At 40.7% G+C, this 19,071-nt stretch overlaps 1 protein-coding gene across 1 annotated transcript in view; it reads right to left on the bottom strand.

Annotated features, from left to right (window-relative positions):
- Window positions 1-1,004: 1,004 nt before the first annotated feature.
- Window positions 1,005-19,071, bottom strand: part of LOC306831539 (roundabout homolog 2-like) — an 84,350-nt gene continuing 66,283 nt past the window's right edge. The window contains exons 15-27 of the mRNA XM_079355694.1: window positions 16,754-16,878; window positions 16,484-16,655; window positions 15,186-15,362; window positions 14,198-14,224; window positions 13,116-13,155; window positions 11,435-11,562; window positions 10,541-10,813; window positions 9,551-9,713; window positions 8,459-8,716; window positions 7,511-7,710; window positions 5,067-5,228; window positions 4,676-4,933; window positions 1,005-2,530 (exon numbers count right to left, since the gene is read on the bottom strand). Of these exons, the coding sequence (XP_079211820.1) occupies window positions 2,529-2,530; window positions 4,676-4,933; window positions 5,067-5,228; window positions 7,511-7,710; window positions 8,459-8,716; window positions 9,551-9,713; window positions 10,541-10,813; window positions 11,435-11,562; window positions 13,116-13,155; window positions 14,198-14,224; window positions 15,186-15,362; window positions 16,484-16,655; window positions 16,754-16,878 (1,985 nt within the window). The 3' untranslated portion in view covers window positions 1,005-2,528. The remainder of the gene's footprint in view (window positions 2,531-4,675; window positions 4,934-5,066; window positions 5,229-7,510; window positions 7,711-8,458; window positions 8,717-9,550; window positions 9,714-10,540; window positions 10,814-11,434; window positions 11,563-13,115; window positions 13,156-14,197; window positions 14,225-15,185; window positions 15,363-16,483; window positions 16,656-16,753; window positions 16,879-19,071) is intronic.

A 19,071-nucleotide genomic window follows, 5' to 3' on the forward strand; every position in this document is an offset into this window, starting at 1 on the left:
TCTGTTCTTCCATTAAATTCACATGTACTACAAGCTGGGTAAATTAGGACGAGAGACTGGGTGGTGGATGGGCGAGGGGCAGTGGATGCTGGTCCCAGTAATAGGGCAGACAAATTGTGTCCAAGCGGGTAAAGAATTGATAAGTACAATACCACTTCTTCGCTCCCCACAGCACTTTTGCAGAGCCAATTGTTTGGATTTAAAGCTTAAATGGTAGAATGCACACAGTCCCCACTGTATGCACAATATCTGCACACAATCCTAATCCCTGTCTATCTGTCCACAGGGTGTCCTATACTGTGCACAGCACCATTACCCCGTGGATGGCCTGAGGCTGTTCTCCTAAAATGTTGTGCACATGCTTGGGGAAGCTGTCAGGTTCTCTCGAGATAACTAACTGTCTCTCTTTACTCCTGAATATGTGATGAGCTAATGTTGAATATGAAACCAGTTGAAAGAATGATGAGTGTCATTATATTATTGTCTTGTTTTTGACCAGAGATATGGTCAAGGTGGTTTAGATACCCCATACACAAACAAACATCTACAGCTGAACGGTTAATACAACAAACTCAGGCAAAAGTCAGAAAAAAAGGTGATTAAATGCGGTTGTGTGTTGCAATGTTGCAGACTTAAACACCACATGGAAAAGGAAGTATTGACTGGAAGTATTTTAACGCTCACCACTGGCTTTACTGAACTTACAGAGAAATCATTTTTGATAACTAGTTGCTTTTACTTGTAGCGCCCAAGTCAGACATTAAAAAGGACATTTTATACCCCTTTTTCACCTTTTCAAACAGTCCTCTGTGATCTAAATGGAACAGCTGTGCTGCAATTTGGTCCAAATATTACATGAATAAGGCACCAGAGGAGGTTTGTGACCCTGTTCAATGCAGCTCTCTCAGAACGCTCTGTTTTGGCGTGTATGTCCCTTTAAATGCAATGAGCCCCCCCCCACACCTCCCCACACACCTCCCCGAGTTCTGCATTCAAAGGCATTGGAAGGAGGAGTCCATCTTGTTTTTGACATACACATTTTATTTTGCTTTAAAGGATTGAAAAAAACGGCCCAATTGAATGTGGCTGTGTATTCCTGAGGGCAAAAAACCAATCTGGCAGGTAAAGATTCTTCATAGGGAGAGCCATTACCAGAACAACGATCAGAACAAAACCATCCAAACATAGTGAAAAGACATCGCAGCGAGAATCTCATTGGCAGAAAACGCTAATTAGCTGCAATTTTTTTTAAAGTGGAAAAGATTTCTAAAAAGGTTTTTTTTTTTTTTAAATTTGGCAGTTGTTTAAGTCTACACAACTTTGTAAGGTGATAGTGTGAATTCCTAACCGATAAAGAGTGTAACACATACAGTAGGAACACATCTAGTATCATGTCTTTGATGTTCAACATCATAAATAGTTCCCATAAACTCTGTGTTCCGTTTGATCCACGTGATATCAGGACAATTTTGTCAAAGTCAATCACTGACATTTACTCTTTACTGACATATTGGCCTTTCAATATTGCACTGGTTTATGTCACGTCATGTCTTTAAAAAAAAGAATATATAGACATTTGTATTCATATAGAATGGGAATTGCAGAGAAGTGACACTACTTTTCTTTTTCCTTTGCTTTGGATATCACAACTTGTGTGTTGCTTTGTTACATTAATAATGTTCTGGTAACCATTAGCTGAAAACAACTGTTATCATAATGCATAATAAGATATGAGTTATATTGGCATATCATTTATCATCAAGTATTTCACTGTGTTGCTCATTGTAACTTTTCATATACTGTAAGAGTAGTTGTCCATCATTAACAGCACAGTCAAGTATATAGCTTCTTGTTAGGTTCTGTTTTAACATAGACGTCCCTCTTTGCCGTTATGATTCTCCTCCTCAGCTCAGCTGACAATGGGTTTGTGCTTGTTTTTTTTTTTTTTTTGTTTTCTTTTTTACCAAAATGCTCTGTGCAAAGTACAACAATACAGTAGCTTCATCAAAATAAGCTAACAGTTTGAGCATTGATGAAAAATGATTCACAGTAATAAATCACAAAAGAGACAACATTGGGTTTGGCTTGCATAGCAAAGCAAAAAAAAAAAAAAAAAAAAGAAGAAGAGGAGAGAAACATTAAAAAATATATTTACAAATTATGCAAGTCCTTTTTCTTCGTCATTAGTTTTAAGTGTCATTGTGATTTTTCTTCCTCATCTCCACTGTGTGAATCTTTTTACACATTGTGACGGAAAAAAATAGAAGCGGACATATAACATACTGTTTACTCTTTTGAAGAAAGGGGATGAAAATAACACTGTGAGACTGGTGTCTGTGTCTGTACATGACATTTACAGCTCTGCGTCTTCGCTCGCACTCGGTTTGCTCGGTCTTTCGTCTGTCTCCTCTCCGTCTTTCCCAAAATCATTCTGTGTCACTAGCAGAGAGAAAATCTCATAGCGCTTACAAACAAGGTGTCCTAAGAGATGCAGGCAGCAACTGCAGGGAATGATGCCTCAGAAAAGACTCTAAAAGGAGAGACAGATACACACATCAGAAAACAACAACTTGGTGACACTTCACAGTAAGTGTCTGCAAATATCTGCATTTCTATAGTATTTCAGGACATGTCTCGGTTTAAATTGGTGAGTTCTACATCTATTTCCCCTGTTCAAAATCTTGGTTCATCCGAATGTAAAACTTTGATTGCACATTCTTTGCGTTTATCTGTATTGAGAGGTTTTCACTAAAGTGCTTCGTAGCACACTATCTAGAAAATGAATTCCAAACTTAACAAAATAATTCCCTGTGCAGTACACCACGATTAATGAGAAAAGGCCTTTCCTACCTGCTGTATAATTATTACATTGCATTGCATCTGTCGTATTATCTGTCCAGGTGGTTTACATTAAATCAAATAGCTCAATAAAAAATGTATTTAACGTTTCAGTAAAACACATATCTACACTCAACAAAAATATAAACGCAACACTTTTGTTTTTGCTCCCATTTGTCATGAGATGGACTCAAAGATCTAAAATTCATTCCAGATACACAATATTACCATTTCTCTCAAACATTGTTCATAAATCTGTCTAAATGTGTGATAGTGAGCACTTTTGCTTTGCTGAGACAATCCATCCCACCTCACAGGTGTGCCACATCAAGATGCTCATCAGACACCATGATTAGTGCATAGGTGTACCTTAGACTGTCCACAATAAAAGGCCACCCTGAAATGTGCAGTTTTTGCTTTATTGAGGGTCTGGGGACTCAGAACCAGTCAGTATCTGGTGTGACCACCATTTGCCTCATGCAGTGCAACACATCTTCTTCGCATAGAGTTTATCAGATTGTCAATTGTGGCCTGTGGAATGTTGGTCCACTCCTCTTCAATGGCTGTGCGAAGTTGCTGGATATTAGTGGGAACTGGTACGCGCTGTCGTATACGCCGGTCAAGCACATCCCAAACATGCTCAATGGGTGACATGTCCGGTGAGTATGCTGGCCATGCAAGAACTGGGACATTTTCAGCTTCCAAGAATTGTGTACAGATCCTTGCAACATGGGGCCGTGCATTATCTTGCTGAAACATGAGGTGATGTTCATGGATGTATGGCACAACAATGGGCCTCAGGATCTCATCACGGTATCTCTGTGCATTCAAAATGCCATCAATAAAATGCACCTGTGTTCTTCGTCCATAACAGATGCCTGCCCATACCATAACCCCACCACCACCATGGGCCACTCGATCCACAACATTGACATCAGCAAAGCGCTCACCCACACGACGCCACACACGCTGTCTGCCATCTGCCCTGAACAATGTAAACCGAGATTCATCCGTGAAGAGAACACCTCTCCAACGTGCCAGACGCCATCGAATGTGAGCATTTGCCCACTCAAGTCTGTTACGGCGACGATCTGGAGTCAGGTTAAGACCCCGATGAGGACGACGAGCATGCAGTTGAGCTTCCCTGAGACGGTTTCTGACAGTTTGTGCAGAAATTCTTTGGTTATGCAAACCAATTGTTTCAGCAGCTGTCTGAGTAGCTGGTCTCAGACGATCTTGGAGGTGAACCTGCTGGATGTGGAGGTCCTGGGCTGGTGTGGTTACACGTGGTCTGCGGTTGTGAGGCCGGTTGGATGTACTGCCATATTCTCTGAAACGCCTTTGGAGACGGCTTATGGTGGAGAAATGAACATTCAATGCCCGAGCAACAGATCTGGTTGACATTCCTGCTGTCAGCATGCCAATTGCACGCTCCCTCAATGCTTGCGCCATCTGTGGCATTTTGCTGTGAGACAAAACTGCACATTTCAGAGTGGCCTTTTATTGTGGGCAGTATAAGGTACACCTGTGCACTAATCATGGTGTCTGATGAGCATCTTGATGTGGCACACCTGTGAGGTGGGATGGATTGTCTCAGCAAAGCAAAAGTGCTCACTATCACACATTTAGACAGATTTATGAACAATGTTTGAGAGAAATGGTAATATTGTGTATCTGGAATGAATTTTAGATCTTTGAGTCCATCTCATGACAAATGGGAGCAAAAACAAAAGTGTTGCGTTTATATTTTTGTTGAGTATATGTCTCTAGCTTTTATTGGATCAAATCAAACATGTAATGTGCACGCAGACACATGCTCATGTAGCCTGACACTTACAGTGTTCCCGTTTCTCTGTGCTATTTGTTGCAGGATGCCCGTTGTGGATGGGATCTGTGCCAGGTCTCTTGTGGGAGCCCCTGCTCAGGGTGGCCCTGTTGGATGTTGTAGTGCCGCTCCATGAAGCCATATGCTGCCGCTCCAGGGTCGACACGGTCACCATGCACTCCTCTGAGGGGTCCGAGGCTGCAGCTGCCCACGAGCTGTGCATTCGGGAACCCACAGTGTGCAGGGGATTCATGGTCGGTGTGTGGGATGCTGAGTGGATGGTGGATGAGGGTGTTTTGGCGAAGGAAAAAAATAAAAATAAAGAGAGAACTCATAAGAGAGCGAGTCCTTGGAGAGTAGTTTAGAATAGTGGATGCTCTTGTAAATAACAGACTTGACTTACTGTCTGTGTTGGTGTCTCTCCTTCTGGGAAGGGTCCCGACTTTGTCTGTCTGGGGTTTGAGGCCAGTCAGTGGGGCCCTCTTGTGGCCAAGGCTATGTGTGCCGGCTGCACCGTGGTCTGCAGAGCCAGAGCCTTCTGGGTGATATTGCTGGGAGCTTTTACCTACAATGAGGAGCAGAGGGAGAGTTAATGAGGGTGAAGAGCTACACAACAAAGAGTGACGTGGACGAATAGAAATCATCACAAGCTAAAATATGCTTTTAAGTACTAGATAGAAATACTTTAAATGCATGTAAATAGAGAGCGGAATACTTATTATTAAGTATTGTATTGTCCTCTCTTATTGTACTAAGAGAGGAGCAAGGAGCATGAATGTGACTTCATACATACAAATAATATTCTTGACATACACTTACAGAAAATACAAACCTTCACACAAACAGACACTTTGTTCACATTCATGTTTCTCTTTTCCCTTGGTATTGAGTTGGAAAATATTTCCAATCTAATGCTGCAAATGTTTCAACAATTTCTACTCTGATATTGTATATTTGTAATTTCATACAGTTACTTTTAAAGCATTGCACATGTACTGTAATAATCCACTTTGTACTAATGCCATTGATTTTAATAGGCTTTGGTGTTAAACTTGTCTGAAGCATAATAGTCATCTAAACCAGTCAGCATAGATGGTTCAAACATTGTAATTCAGACTCATAATCTGTGGAAACGAGCAATAGAACACATCTAACTAGTAATCATACTTAATGTTTACAGAATAGTGCAACTGACTGCTCCAACCAGAAGGCCTCAAGAACCATTTCTACTTAGATGCAGTTAAATAAGCAAACAGAAGTATGAAGTTCATACTAAGAGCAGTGTTTAAATTTAGATTTAAACCAGGCATATTGGAAAAACATTTGCGATTTGAAGCAGTACTCCACACCTTCAATATGGCCCCTGTGGAAATAGTGCCACCGCACTGGCTTTGTTCATAATGTTGTTTCTTGTAATGGAGACGCTTTCTGAAACTGCCTTTTTCCGAACGTGTCAACTAAACGTACCAAGATAAAATGTTTGCATTGCTAATGTTGGTAAATATTTTTAGTCCCAACTGACCTGAATCCTGCCTTGCCAGAGGTTATCAAACATGTTTTAAACACAAATTCTCAATGCACAAGTCACTCTGTTAACCTATCAAACAACGGAATCTAAAAACAGTACGTTTGTGTCCCTGTGGGAGATGCCTTCAAAAGTTCTCTCTAAAGTAACGCTTTCAAACAGAAGCCTATTTATACATGCATCAAATCTGAAATGTAAGATGTATGACTCTTCAGTCGAGGACTATTAAAGATTTTTAAAATATTTTATGCCGAGGTTTTGATGCTGTTGCAAGAAAGACGTCAAGTAACTTCTGAAAGACTGTCTAGATGTCTCTTGACGAAGAACACTTAAATGAAAAGCTTTACCTATGATTCACAAAAGGATATCTGAATATTTTAAGGCTACAAAAAAAATATATATATACATATATATTAATTTGAGAGTCTATCAGTGCCATTGCTCGCTTCATAAACAAGCTCATGGTCTTGTGTGTGTGTGTGTGTGTGTGTGTGTGTATGTGTGTGTGTGTGCGTGCACGCGTTTTTCAGACGCTGTTATGCTATGATTACATGGGATTTAATATGCATTGCAAGCTAACTGACTGCACAGTATTTTCTGCATCAATGGAAACTTTATATTAATTCTGCTAAATCCCGGATTAGTTTAAAGGATGACATTTTTTTTTTTCTTTTAAATTAATTCTGAGTGTTTTACGTCTGGAGTATATATGTACAGTAACTCAAAGGGGGCTGTGTTGGAGAAGGCTGGATGTCTCTGCACTGGCACTGACATGTCCAATAAGGATGCAATTTATATGGACACTTTTCCTAGGTGACTGAAACCTCTTGTGTCTGGACAGTTTGATTATTTTGTCAGAGATATTTTATACACACACAGGAAATGTAACATTTGTGTCTTTGGCATATTATCTGAATGTGTATGTCATTTCTTACCGGTAAATAAGAGTGTAAAACAATCAACCTCAGGTGAAAATACATCAACATTTTCATTTTCGGTATGTGCTCCAACATTAAAGTAATGCTTTAGAGTTTCCATTAAGACATTCTTGGACAGATAGCCATATTCTTAAAAAAAACACTTCTTAAAAAAAAGCAATACATCAACTTCTAGTTCTCTCTTTGTTGCTCTCATTTATTTGTCTGTGTATCATCACCTAAAGCTGTATTGGTCACATTTTTCAGGATACCATTTCTTGAGCAGCAGGAATTTCAACAGCTGTTAACTTTAAACCAGTGTTTGTTCATAATGTCAGTGAGGCAGCTCACGCATTTCAAAGAAATAACCTCAGATAAATTACTTTTACCAAATATTAAACATACCTGAGCCCTCCAGGTTATCTACACTGTGACCGGGTGTGTATTCAAAGCCACACAAATTCTTTGACACAATGGCATATCTTTCCTCCTCCTCATCTTCTTCAGAAAGCAGTGTTGCTCCCAAATCAGAGCCCAGAGTACCGGACATGAAGTCCATGGGAGGGATAGGGGTGGTGGACACGCTTGGACTGCTCTTCATGTGCCTAATTGATTGTTGGGGAAATACTGTATATTAATAAACAATACACACATTTAGAGATGAAGCAGAGGTCAGATATTAACTTTTGAAAATAGCGAACAACATAGAAAAGAAGGATGAGTGCATATTCAGAAAGGTAGCAATGCAGAGACTATGAATGTCTGCAGTGATTTCCCTGATTACTTTCTCTGTGCTGGTGTGTGTTGCGCTAACACAATGAAGTTGTAATTGGGCTGAATAAAGGATATGTGGATGGGCAGGGCTGTCACCAACATGCCTGTTATCTCCCCCACAGCTGTCCTCCATGATGGCTCACATCCCGCCATAGAGGAGAAGCATGCATAATTACCAGCTCTATTTACTGATGTCAGAACAGCATGTTAGAGTAAACCCAGTCATTAGCCTCCAACACGTGCCACCACTGACTTGTCAAGTTTTCCAACGCTCCATCAAAGGTGTAATCAATGAAGATGTGTTTTTTATCCCTCTGAAGAAACAGAGATTGCAGAGTCGGGCTGACACATGTAAATACTAGCTCATAAGACGCTCAAACATCGCTAGTGGTATGCAAAACCCAAACTATTGTCAGAATCAAATGACAGGTATTTCTTCTACCATACAAGGCAAACTAATTTGAATGAAATTCAGATGCACACATTTCAAACAATCTAATATTTACGTATATTTTTTTTTAAACAGACATCAAATCAAAGGACAAAGCAGGTTCCCAAATTCCGGTTGCTTATCCTTACCATGCCTGCTTGGCCACCTCATATTGGTAAGCCCTTGTCAGCTCATCCAAGTGGGCCTGCAGAATGGACTGCATTTCCTCATGGTGGGCAGAGCTAAGAGAGGAAGACGACGGTTGGCTGAAGGTAGCAGCTCCTGGTGAGGAGGACCGTCCTCTCAGAGGAGGAGTGGGACCTCTCTCCTCTTCGACGTCATTGTCCAAATTCTGATGGCGGTAGGTCTGGACAGATATGGGAGGGGCCCAACTGTTGCTGTCATACCTGGCGTGTGGACAAAATGATGTCCTGTGTTACTCAAAACATGAATTTTGAGAAGAGATTATGTAAATCCATCCATCCAACCATTCCTTCATTCACCCATCCATTGATCCATTCACCCATCCATCTTTGGTTGATTTTAGCTGTTTTGATTAGAGAGCTTTGACTTTGTGTTGATTTTGGAGGCCCACACTTTGGTTTTCATGGATAGTTTGCCTGCATTCATTTGTCTTCATCTCTAAATCAGTAGTACAAGAGGCAGGGATAAAATACATAATTGTCCTGTTTGGGCTACTGTTTGAAAAGGAGAAACATGTCGATTTTTTTGGGGGGGTAATAACTTACAAAGATCGGTGTGTTGACTGTGTCTTCAATGGTGTTGCATATCAAAGGGCTGTATTAGAATAATGTATTATTCTAGTAACTGAACAACAATTATTTTAATGCACAGATGCTGTAATACGTTTGTTTGAATTTAATTAAAGCAAATGTTCTCACCATTTAAAATATGCCACTATTCTAAAATAAATGAACCAAATATGATTATATCAAAATGTTGATTTCTTTCACAACAAAGCTTTATGTATTTAAATGCTTAATATAAAAAATATTTAGTTTTTTGGAAAAAAAGGGCAGTGGGGTGTATTTAAGTATAATTTAAACTGTGATAGGCTCCTATTCAATCTGTCTTATAGAACAACACACACATATAGCTTGACGAAGGTGCAAGATATTGGGACCTCTGTGTTTGCATGTGTTTCTTCTGCCGACGTGTGTTTTTGTGTTTGTGTGTGTCCATTGCTGGACAGAAATTGATGAGATATGAATGTGTCTCACCCTCCTCCGTGGTTCTCCTGAGGGTAGCGGTCAAGGTCAACCTCTGTACCAGGAAGAGGGTGCATGGGTGGTGGAGGCAGGGGAATATTCGCCCAACATGTCCCGTTTGATTTAGAGCCCTTTGTTCCACCCTTCACCTTCTTTTTCTTCCCGACCTTTGCACCTGGGTTGAAAAAGAGGGAATGAAGCTTAGTCCTGTCTTCAAAATACTGACAAATCCCCTGCATGCTGCGCACGCAAACCTATGTCTGACACTGTCACACACATACACACACAAACACACATATTTACCTTGCAAACCATCGTCTATCTTTCTCTGCTATCTGAACTTTTTTTCAAATCCGTCTCCCAACCAGTGTTCGCTATTTTTCCTTTTTGTGTCCTGACAGCACATTAGGCCTTTTTCTGAATGTTGACATTTCCAAAAGAGGCATCAAGACCTGCGGAAAACCCCTTTAAGTTGATTTCATACAGCTTGCTCTACTTTATCTCTGGTAGGCCTGACATTTAGCTGAGCACACTGAGCAAAAAAAAAAAAAAAACAGACAGAAATGCCTCCATGAGTTTAGTAAATGTATATTCACTGCATAAATAACACTGAGGGATTTTTCCGCCATCACTAATCAAGTTAACCCCTAAGAAATGCGTCATGATTGTGTGACATTTCTAGGGCTAGATAAGCTCCCAGGGTAGAATTGTGATGAAGACAGAAGAGTAATTAAGAGCATTATCCCAAGGGTCCATTTTCTGTGAGTATGTAAATACAATCCTTTTCATTTAGCTCTTTCATGGTTTAGTTTGCAAACTTCCTCATGGTACTTTTCCTTGAAAAAAAAAGGGTCCCAAATACCTATCATTTTATGACAAATGTTGCTTGTTCTAGCTTTTCAAGCTATATGAAATCCACAGGGACTGGCGATACATCATAAGGAAGCAAACATCACACCAAATAAAAACAGAATTTATCTTTATCTTCATGGTGGCTCGTACCGCTGCCAGGGCGTCTGTCCGTTAGCGAATAGCCCAGGTTTGCCATCTCCTGCTGGGCCTGCAGGGATGCCTTCCAGCGGGGATCTGGCCTGTCCACAGCCAGCTCGTGGAAGCTGTTGGACTGGAGTATCTGGGTGGTGGCGTAGGGGGTGGGCTGGCTGACTCGTGCCGGGCTGCTGTAGCCTGCCTTCCCCATGAAGTCAATACTGCTGTAGATGGCACCATCAGACAGCATGGTGCCCGTTTTCTCCACTGCCGCGGACGGTAAAACATCTGAAACAAAAACGGATTGAAAAGGGAAAAGGGATCATGGAGAGTTGAGTTGACACGAAGTTAACGATCTTTAAGGTCATTAACAACCCCTGCTGCTCTGGTGCTCGGTATTAGTTAAACACAGGTCTCAAATGGACTTGATATAAATGAAAGTGATTATCTACAACCATAATTAGCATGCAAAGCGCTGTGGGAGCCCGTTGGAGTGTTCACGAGGGGGATATTCAAACAGCGCTAACCTTCAGCTCTACTGTCATGCACATATGAAGCCTGCAGCTCAGCAGGGTTCCAATTGGTTAAGAGAACACGCAAACACACAAATACAATACCAATACTTTACTATCAACAGCATAACACCATGGGGGGAAAAAACAACTACATAATGACTAATAACTTGAAAGAATTAATGGCAAAAGTAAACGCAAATAACATCAACTCAAGCCAAATATCAAGTGTGTCAAATCAAATTAGTGAAGCCCTCGAAGGCTGTTTTAATTTGTGTGTGTGTTTGTCTGTGTTTGTGTGTCTTGTCACTGTACTTCCCAATGGATGAGCATCAAAACTGTCCATCCAGGCTAAAACTGTATTTTCCATCACCCCGACCCTGTTTATGTGTTTTACCTCCTCGGCCAAAGTTGCTACCGCCCTTTGGACTCCCTAAGCCGCCGTTTGCCGGGAGGCTGGTGGAGGGCCACGAGTCAGCCAACCAGGGCAGACCTTGGTCGCCTGCTTTCAGCAACCCTGGACGGCTGTTGGGAGGACGTTTGTAGAGAAACAAAAGAGATGGAGAAGAAGGGAGAAAGACATGGTTAAATCACCAGCCTGCACTGGAACAGTATTACCCATTTTCCTTCTGCTGCATCAACAACAAATTGATGTGAAAACTCATTCAGCATATTCTCGCCTGTGGAGCAGCCCTCTGCGCACACAAGCAACAATAAACAACAGAGAGACATAAAATGGCAAGTCTATAAATCAGACTTCTGCCTCCCCTTAACTCCACCAACACTGCAAACTCTCCCTGGAGATACAAAGCAGGCCTAAATACACACTAAATCCACTTTGGAGCCTTAGCACAACACAAATTTACATTTTAAATTGAGAATCATGGACAGCCTCTGGCAGATCGGCTACACTGGTGCACCGTCTCCATAGCAACAGAGACAGCAAAAGCCCATTAGGTAGTTTAAGGAAAGCTACCGTGTCATTTTGTCTTAGTGAAATACAATGCTCATGAATGCATGCTTTGACTTCAATGTAGGGAAGTTGTAGGTGGCAATTCGGGGAGAATATTTGTATAAAATGCTATAAGAATGGCTAAACTCTCACAAGCCCCTTGCATTCCTGTTCACATATGTTTTCTTAACATGCAGCCACACTGAATCTCCCTGCTGAGCGTGGCTTGCCAAGCGTCAAGGGAATTGTTCACAGCTGACTTAGTGATAGCTCAAAGGTGTTCAAACAATTACGTCAATAATTTCCATTTTAAAATGCACAAGCATGTGCATACATTTGCATACGTTTACTTTGCAACACATGCAAACATCAACACATACAGGAGAATAATGTGAAAAGCACACTCATGCACATCAAAAGGGTCAGGCAAGAAAAAAAAAAAGTGTTTATTTTTAGTCCATTATTTGCAACATTTGTTCTAGCTGGGGGCTTATCTGCTTGCTTAGGTGTGACAAAAAGGAAGAGGGCATGGAGAGGAATAAAAATGAAGATTCTTTCATTTTCCGCAAAGCAAATTCACCCCCTTCCTTTGCTGTTTCAGTACACTTTGATATTCAGTGGATACAGAGGTAAACGTCACTCCACTTTGGGCATTTTTTGAGCAGGCAGCAAAATCTCCCAGAGTAAAGTCTCAAGGTCTAACACTTTGTTGTGAGAAACCCATCACAGTGTACCATACGCCAAGCTTTTTCAAAGAGCACATTCATCACCTTTCCCTTCCTCCCATGACCTCTCACTCTGCCAACACCCTCCAGTGAACAGAGAGGCAGCCGGCGAAAATAAACAGCGGCCCACCTGCATTAATTTGTAGCACTCACTTGAAAGGTGTGATTAATGATTTCATCAAGTGAACATCAGTGCAAATCATACACCGATATGAGCAAGCAGGGGCGAATATCATAACATGTATGCAAATTCCATTCATCATGGAGGCACTCTTCATTACAGGTATTAACAACAGGCTCTTGTCAGTGTGATGGCATGTGGAGTTTTGAGGTACAATATTACTGGGGAAAGAATTAACTGTGGGGTTTCATGTGCTTTATAAGTTCATTTAAATTCTTACCTTCCATTTCTGATCAGGCCTCTGTCTCTTTGGAATGTAACTTGCGTAGGAAAGAGGGAGGACAAAGAAAAATTGTTAAATTACAATTATTTGATCTGAAAATGTACACTCACCAGCCTCTTATAGGTGCAATTGTTTGACTGCTTGTTCTTGTAAATATTTAATCAGCCTATTACATGGTAGCAACTCAATGCATTTAGGCATGCAGACATGGTCAAGACGAGAAGATTAAACTGAGCACCAGAATGGAGAAAAAATTTAATTTACTGTAAGTGGCATGGTTGTTGGTGCCAAAAAGGCTGTTCTGAGTATTTCATTAACTGCTTATCTGGAAGGATTTTAACGGACAACCATCTCAAGGGTTTATGGAGAATGGTACAAAAAAAAGAGACAACATCCTTTGAGCAGCAGTTCTTCTGGGTGACAATGCCTAGTTGATGCCAGAGGTCAGAGGAGACTGGCCAGACTGGTTCGAGCTGATAGAAAGGCAACAGTAACTAAGATAACCAAAGGTTACAACCAGCATCATTTCAATTCCACATGCTGACCATGTCCATCCCTTTATGATCGCAGTGTACCCATCTTCTGATGGCTACTTCCAGCAGGATAACATGCTACGTCTCAAAACACATATCATATCAAACTGGTTTCTTGAACATGACAATGAGTTCACTGTAGTCAAATGGCCTCAACAGTCACCAGATCTCAATCCAAAATAGCACTTTTGGAATGTGGTGGAACGAAAGATTCGTCTCATGGATGTGAAGTCCACAAATCTGCCTCAACTGTCTGACGCGATCATCTTAATATGGACCAACATCTCTAATGAAATATTTCCAGCCCCTTGTTGAAGCCATGCAACAAAGAATGAAGGCAGTTCTAAAGGCAAAAAGGGGGTTTAAGCTGGTACTAGCAAAGTACCTAACAAAGTGGCCAATGTAACTGATATTGGTGTATATCACCAATATCAGTTTGAATGATAATTGATGCCACCAGCAATACAGGCAGCTAAACGTATGAGATATTTTTGTTATATATATATATATATATATATATATATATATTTAAAGTATAAGACATACCTGCACGGGTAAATGTGAAGGACTGAACTGCAATACAAAAGACAAGGTACATATTATTAATATGAATCAACACCATGGTGTAATGCAGTTACGTTTTGATGAAACTGGAGGCACTAAGACATCAAACCACTTCAGCAGCATTTTCTGCATTACCCCAGATTGCCCTGAGGGCTGAAGTTGAAATAAAGGTTACACACTTGACCCCTTAAGCCTGGCACCTCTGCACCATCATCATTTCATTTATTCATTCCTTAGAAAACTGGAGCATGATGGGTTGTATTAAGAGAGTGGAATGGAGTGTTCTGAGATGAACTCTTAGAAATCCCATATAAATGATGTTTCTTAATTAGGTAAGCTACATTTATATACATTCCTTATATCTATGTATCTGTAGATATTAAGGCATCAGGGCAATTCTATTCCTCCAATCATTCTCCTATCACTCTTTAATATGGAAATGTGTTGTTTTGAATTAAACTCTTCAATACGTTAGAAGGGATCAGGGAAGCAGCACTCAATCATGTAAATCTCTTTAGAAACAGAAAATTATGGCACCCTTTCCCCACGTCACTATATTGAAAACTGCCGTATACATTATAATAATGGCAAAGCGCTATAAGCTTGACTCACAGAGGGATGAGAATATTTCATATGCTAACCTCAGAGCGCCTTGTGTTAATGTGCAAACAACACCAGCCATGGTCTGGTAATGGAAGGGGATGTTAAATTACTTATCTTGCATGAATGTATTAGAGTGTTGAGGTGCGGCACTGATGGAACTCAGCACAGTCGATGCACATCAGCGCACACTGAATTAAAGTCAATAGGGCCTATTTCCATCCGCGCTGAATACATTCCCTTTGTTCTGCTTTTTAGCTGTCTCAAATGGAGTCGCGTCTGTGATGACATCAGCTTTCACTGGATGGAGAGACCCAGTGTGCTTTGAGATTCTATGTTGATGCAGGACCATGTAAATTGATTTTCTTACCTGCATAGTTGCTGAGTCCCTTCCTCTTTTTCCTCCTCCAGTACAGCCAGGCGCTGAAGCCCATGAGGACGATCCAGCAGGCCCCTCCTAACCCGGCGATGAAGGCCGGCTGCTTGACCACGTCTGAGATGCTGTTGTTGCCCTCGGAGCCCGTCATTATGTCTCTCAGCTCTGCACCTGGGGGCACCACACACACACACAAACACACACACACACACACACACATACACATGAAGAAATTATTACAATACAAATAGCTGCTGTGAATGGAAATTATTTGGGATTAAAAAAAATCAATTCAAGTGGTTCAAAAAATGTCATTTGATGTTAACTGCAACACAAGATTAATATATAGTATACAACTATACAAAGTGCAAAAAATGCTAGCTATTATTCATAAAAAAACATCTATGTGCAGAAGAGCTTTATAGGTTTATTCCTTTACTTTACTTGTGAGGAATCCCAGAGGAAAGATATTTTCAACAAAAGCGAAATATTTACTGATTGCGTCAAATAATGAAAAAAAACAACAACAACCCATAAAGAAACAGCGTCATCATGGGAGTGTGAGCGTGGTAAAAACAAAACAATGAATGTATTTTTTTTAAACAGCATCAGTGCATCCAATACAGAGGCAGAGTAAATCAATTCAGCAGTGCACTTATCAACTTGAGCTGCAAGACACGAGATTGACAGAGCAGCTCTGACAGAGTTTGATTTTCTGTTGCGGCTACTGTGCTGTGAAATTAGATTCACAGTCTCCAGCAGGAACGCCCCACCTCCACCACCACCACCACCCAACCCTGCCCCACCACCCCCTCCTCCATCATTAAGCTGTGGTCCATAGGCCTGTGTTTCCCCCTTCTCTCTGCACGTTAAAGGTGTTATTATATATCAGTCAAAAGTCACAGATGAAGAGCATCTGGCCTGGGCTGCCATATTGATTCTTGGCTAATATACTCTGGGCATCCTTTAGCCATTTGATAAGATGTGATAGTCTGATAAGCTCCCACAAAAACACTGTCTACTTTGTTAGCGCCAGCTGCCCACATATTGAAGAGGATTATTGATATGGCTAACAGTACTTGGCAGTGTTACCAGACACTATGCTTAATGAAACGTTATTGATTTCTCAGTGGACGTCTGCGTTTGTAAAGCGCAATCTTCTTTTCTTCAAGTGCAATAAATTGATAAATCATTTTTCCAGAGCCCCCCAAACTGTGAAGGAGACCCCAGGTCCCCCATTATTAGGTCATTTCATTTGACTTTGTGTGTGTGTGTGTGTTTGAGTGGATTACCCAAGATGATGAGCTGGGCTTTGCTCTTGACCCCCACCCCTGCGCTGGTGCCTGCAGCCACCTCCACGCGGTACTGCACCCCAGCCTGCAGACCCCCGACCACCACTGATCGGATGGTTGCGTCCACAGACTTATTGACGTGAAAGCGGGTTTCGTTGGCCAGGCACCAGATCTGTTAGAGACAGACACGCCAGACAGAATTCATTGTGAGGTTTTACAACACATTAATAAAACATATACTTTCATACGGTGGATCAGGTCTGATCTTACCTTGTACTCCTGGATGATGCCATTCTGCTCATCAGAGGGGGGAGGGTCCCATGACACACTGATGGACGTGCTGTTATGGCTCCCGACTGTCAACACTGTCACTTGCTGTGGAGGCGCACCAGGTGCTGGTGGGTCAAAAAGCGTTAAGAAAAGGATGTAAATGTAAGAGGGAAAAAAAGAATAAATGATGTACCATATTGTCTCTGTTTTTTTTTCTCTCATGTCAAAGACGGATTTGTCTCACCCACTAACTCACTTCATATTCATAGAGCAAAGCATATAACAAAGTATTTTCCAAGCCAGTGTAGCAGATGGCGGGCTGAGCACTTCAATTCAATTTCATATTTTAATGATAAAATGTTTTCACATAACTAGGATGCACTTGGACCCTAAAATGCACCATTGTTCTAATTTACTCATTTAAAAAATCTATTATCTTACTGGCACCATAAGTTGTATGCACTAAGCATTAGTGGTCCAAACTGCACTTTACTAATTGCATAAATCATAATCATTCCAAGCAGAGCAGAAAGTTAAAACACGAGTTAAATTCGCCCTGCCAAGAACAAATGGCAGAGCCCAGTAGCTAACATCTCTTCCATAATGGATTAGAAGCATTATGACCACACGTAAATGCTTCCAAAGTAGCTGTATTCAATTTTGCATATCATATCTGAATGAAAATGGTCCATCTCCATGTCATATAATGAGGATTCTGAGATGGTCAGCAGACAGGATATGCCTTTCGGTGCCAAATTCAAATTTCCCGTCTTTTGATAGGACTTTTTGGTTTCAATCTGTCCTGATGACCTCCATGGACAGATCTGTGATTTAAAGAGTCTTCAGGAAACAGGAGGTTAAAAAGCACGTCAATGTAAGCGGGGCACGTCATTATGTCTCAGTGAACGTGCTGCATGACTGCTCTGGGCACATAGTTTCTAGTGATTTCCATTTCATTCCAGAGTATCATTATGATGCGACTGAGATGATGAAATAACTGCTCCGAACCCAATTAAGGAGCTGCAAAATAATAATGCTATCTGCTGTGTAGTGCAAGCAAGGCACTGAACGTCAAAGCAGAGCAGAGAAGCCAAAGCAGGTGGGCCATGATGGGGATTCTCTTGTTTTTTTGATTCAAATCCTCCAGATGGGATTGGCTCCCTAATTGGCTGGAGTAAAATGCTATGAACATGTGTCTCATAGAGGGAACAGAAAAAACAGGGGTTGCATCAAGATAAGTAGTGATGACTCCACATCACGAGTATATGAGACTGCAAAGTAAACTGAGATAAGAAACAGCAAAACAACATAATTCCTTTTGCTTGAAAGATGAAAAATAAACTTCACTAAATGATTTTACTGGCAGTTCAAAGAGAGACTCCAAAGGGACGTGGCATTTCAACACAGCTCTTTGCAAGTTTTTAAAAAGTGCTATCTGAAGAGTAATATCTAACAGTCTGGCAGTACAGAGGATATTTGATCTGCCAAATGCAGTTTATAGATTTAGCTAAATTACTCTGAGGATGTCTGTATTCAGACTTTGGAGTGTTTTAACTCAAGAGTTACTAAAATACCAGGAGCAAAATATAAAGCTAAAAAAAACAAAAAAAAAAACAAAACAAACAGCAGTGATACTGTATATCACACACACACACCAGTATTTCTGCTGAGGTCTTTTCTTGACAACATTATGAACAAATGAAGGTGTTTAGTAGTGGTAGGAAATTGATGTGGCACACTGTTTCATCAGCTTTAAAACAATCATTAAAGTTCCATAGACAAAGCTTCACAAAATGAAATCACAATCAAGAATATAATCTATAAACGTAAACAAGCAAAGACAAAGTATCCAATAGAGCCCAAAGAGCCCCCAACCATGGATTACTCTTAATAAAGAAAACTTTAGTCGTAAACAGATGGTTTATCATGTGTTAATTTAAATCTGATTTTTTTTTTAAATAAATAAATTTAAATATTAAAGCTGTTCAGTGGTAGAGCTACAATATCCAGATGTTGCATTTATTTTTACTAGCCAGGGAGCAGAATTATAGTGATGTTGTTGAGCTACAAATTGTTAAGTAGTAGAAATTGCACATCTGGATTGCCAAAATAATCCTCAGGCTTGAGCCAAAAACTGTCGATCAACAATTCGTATTACACGTCTTTCTACCTCAAGAGAGATAAAGAAACTAGTGAGAACACCAGCTCGATTCAGAAGTGGTGTTTTATCTTCTCATTTCCATTGTTTTGTCGAACACCATTGTGTTACATCCTGAATATTGCCTCACGCGATCGCTGCTGCATACAATTCCCATGAG

Source organism: Symphodus melops, assembly GCF_947650265.1.
Source record: "Symphodus melops genome assembly, chromosome: 11".
NCBI lineage: Eukaryota > Metazoa > Chordata > Actinopteri > Labriformes > Labridae > Symphodus > Symphodus melops.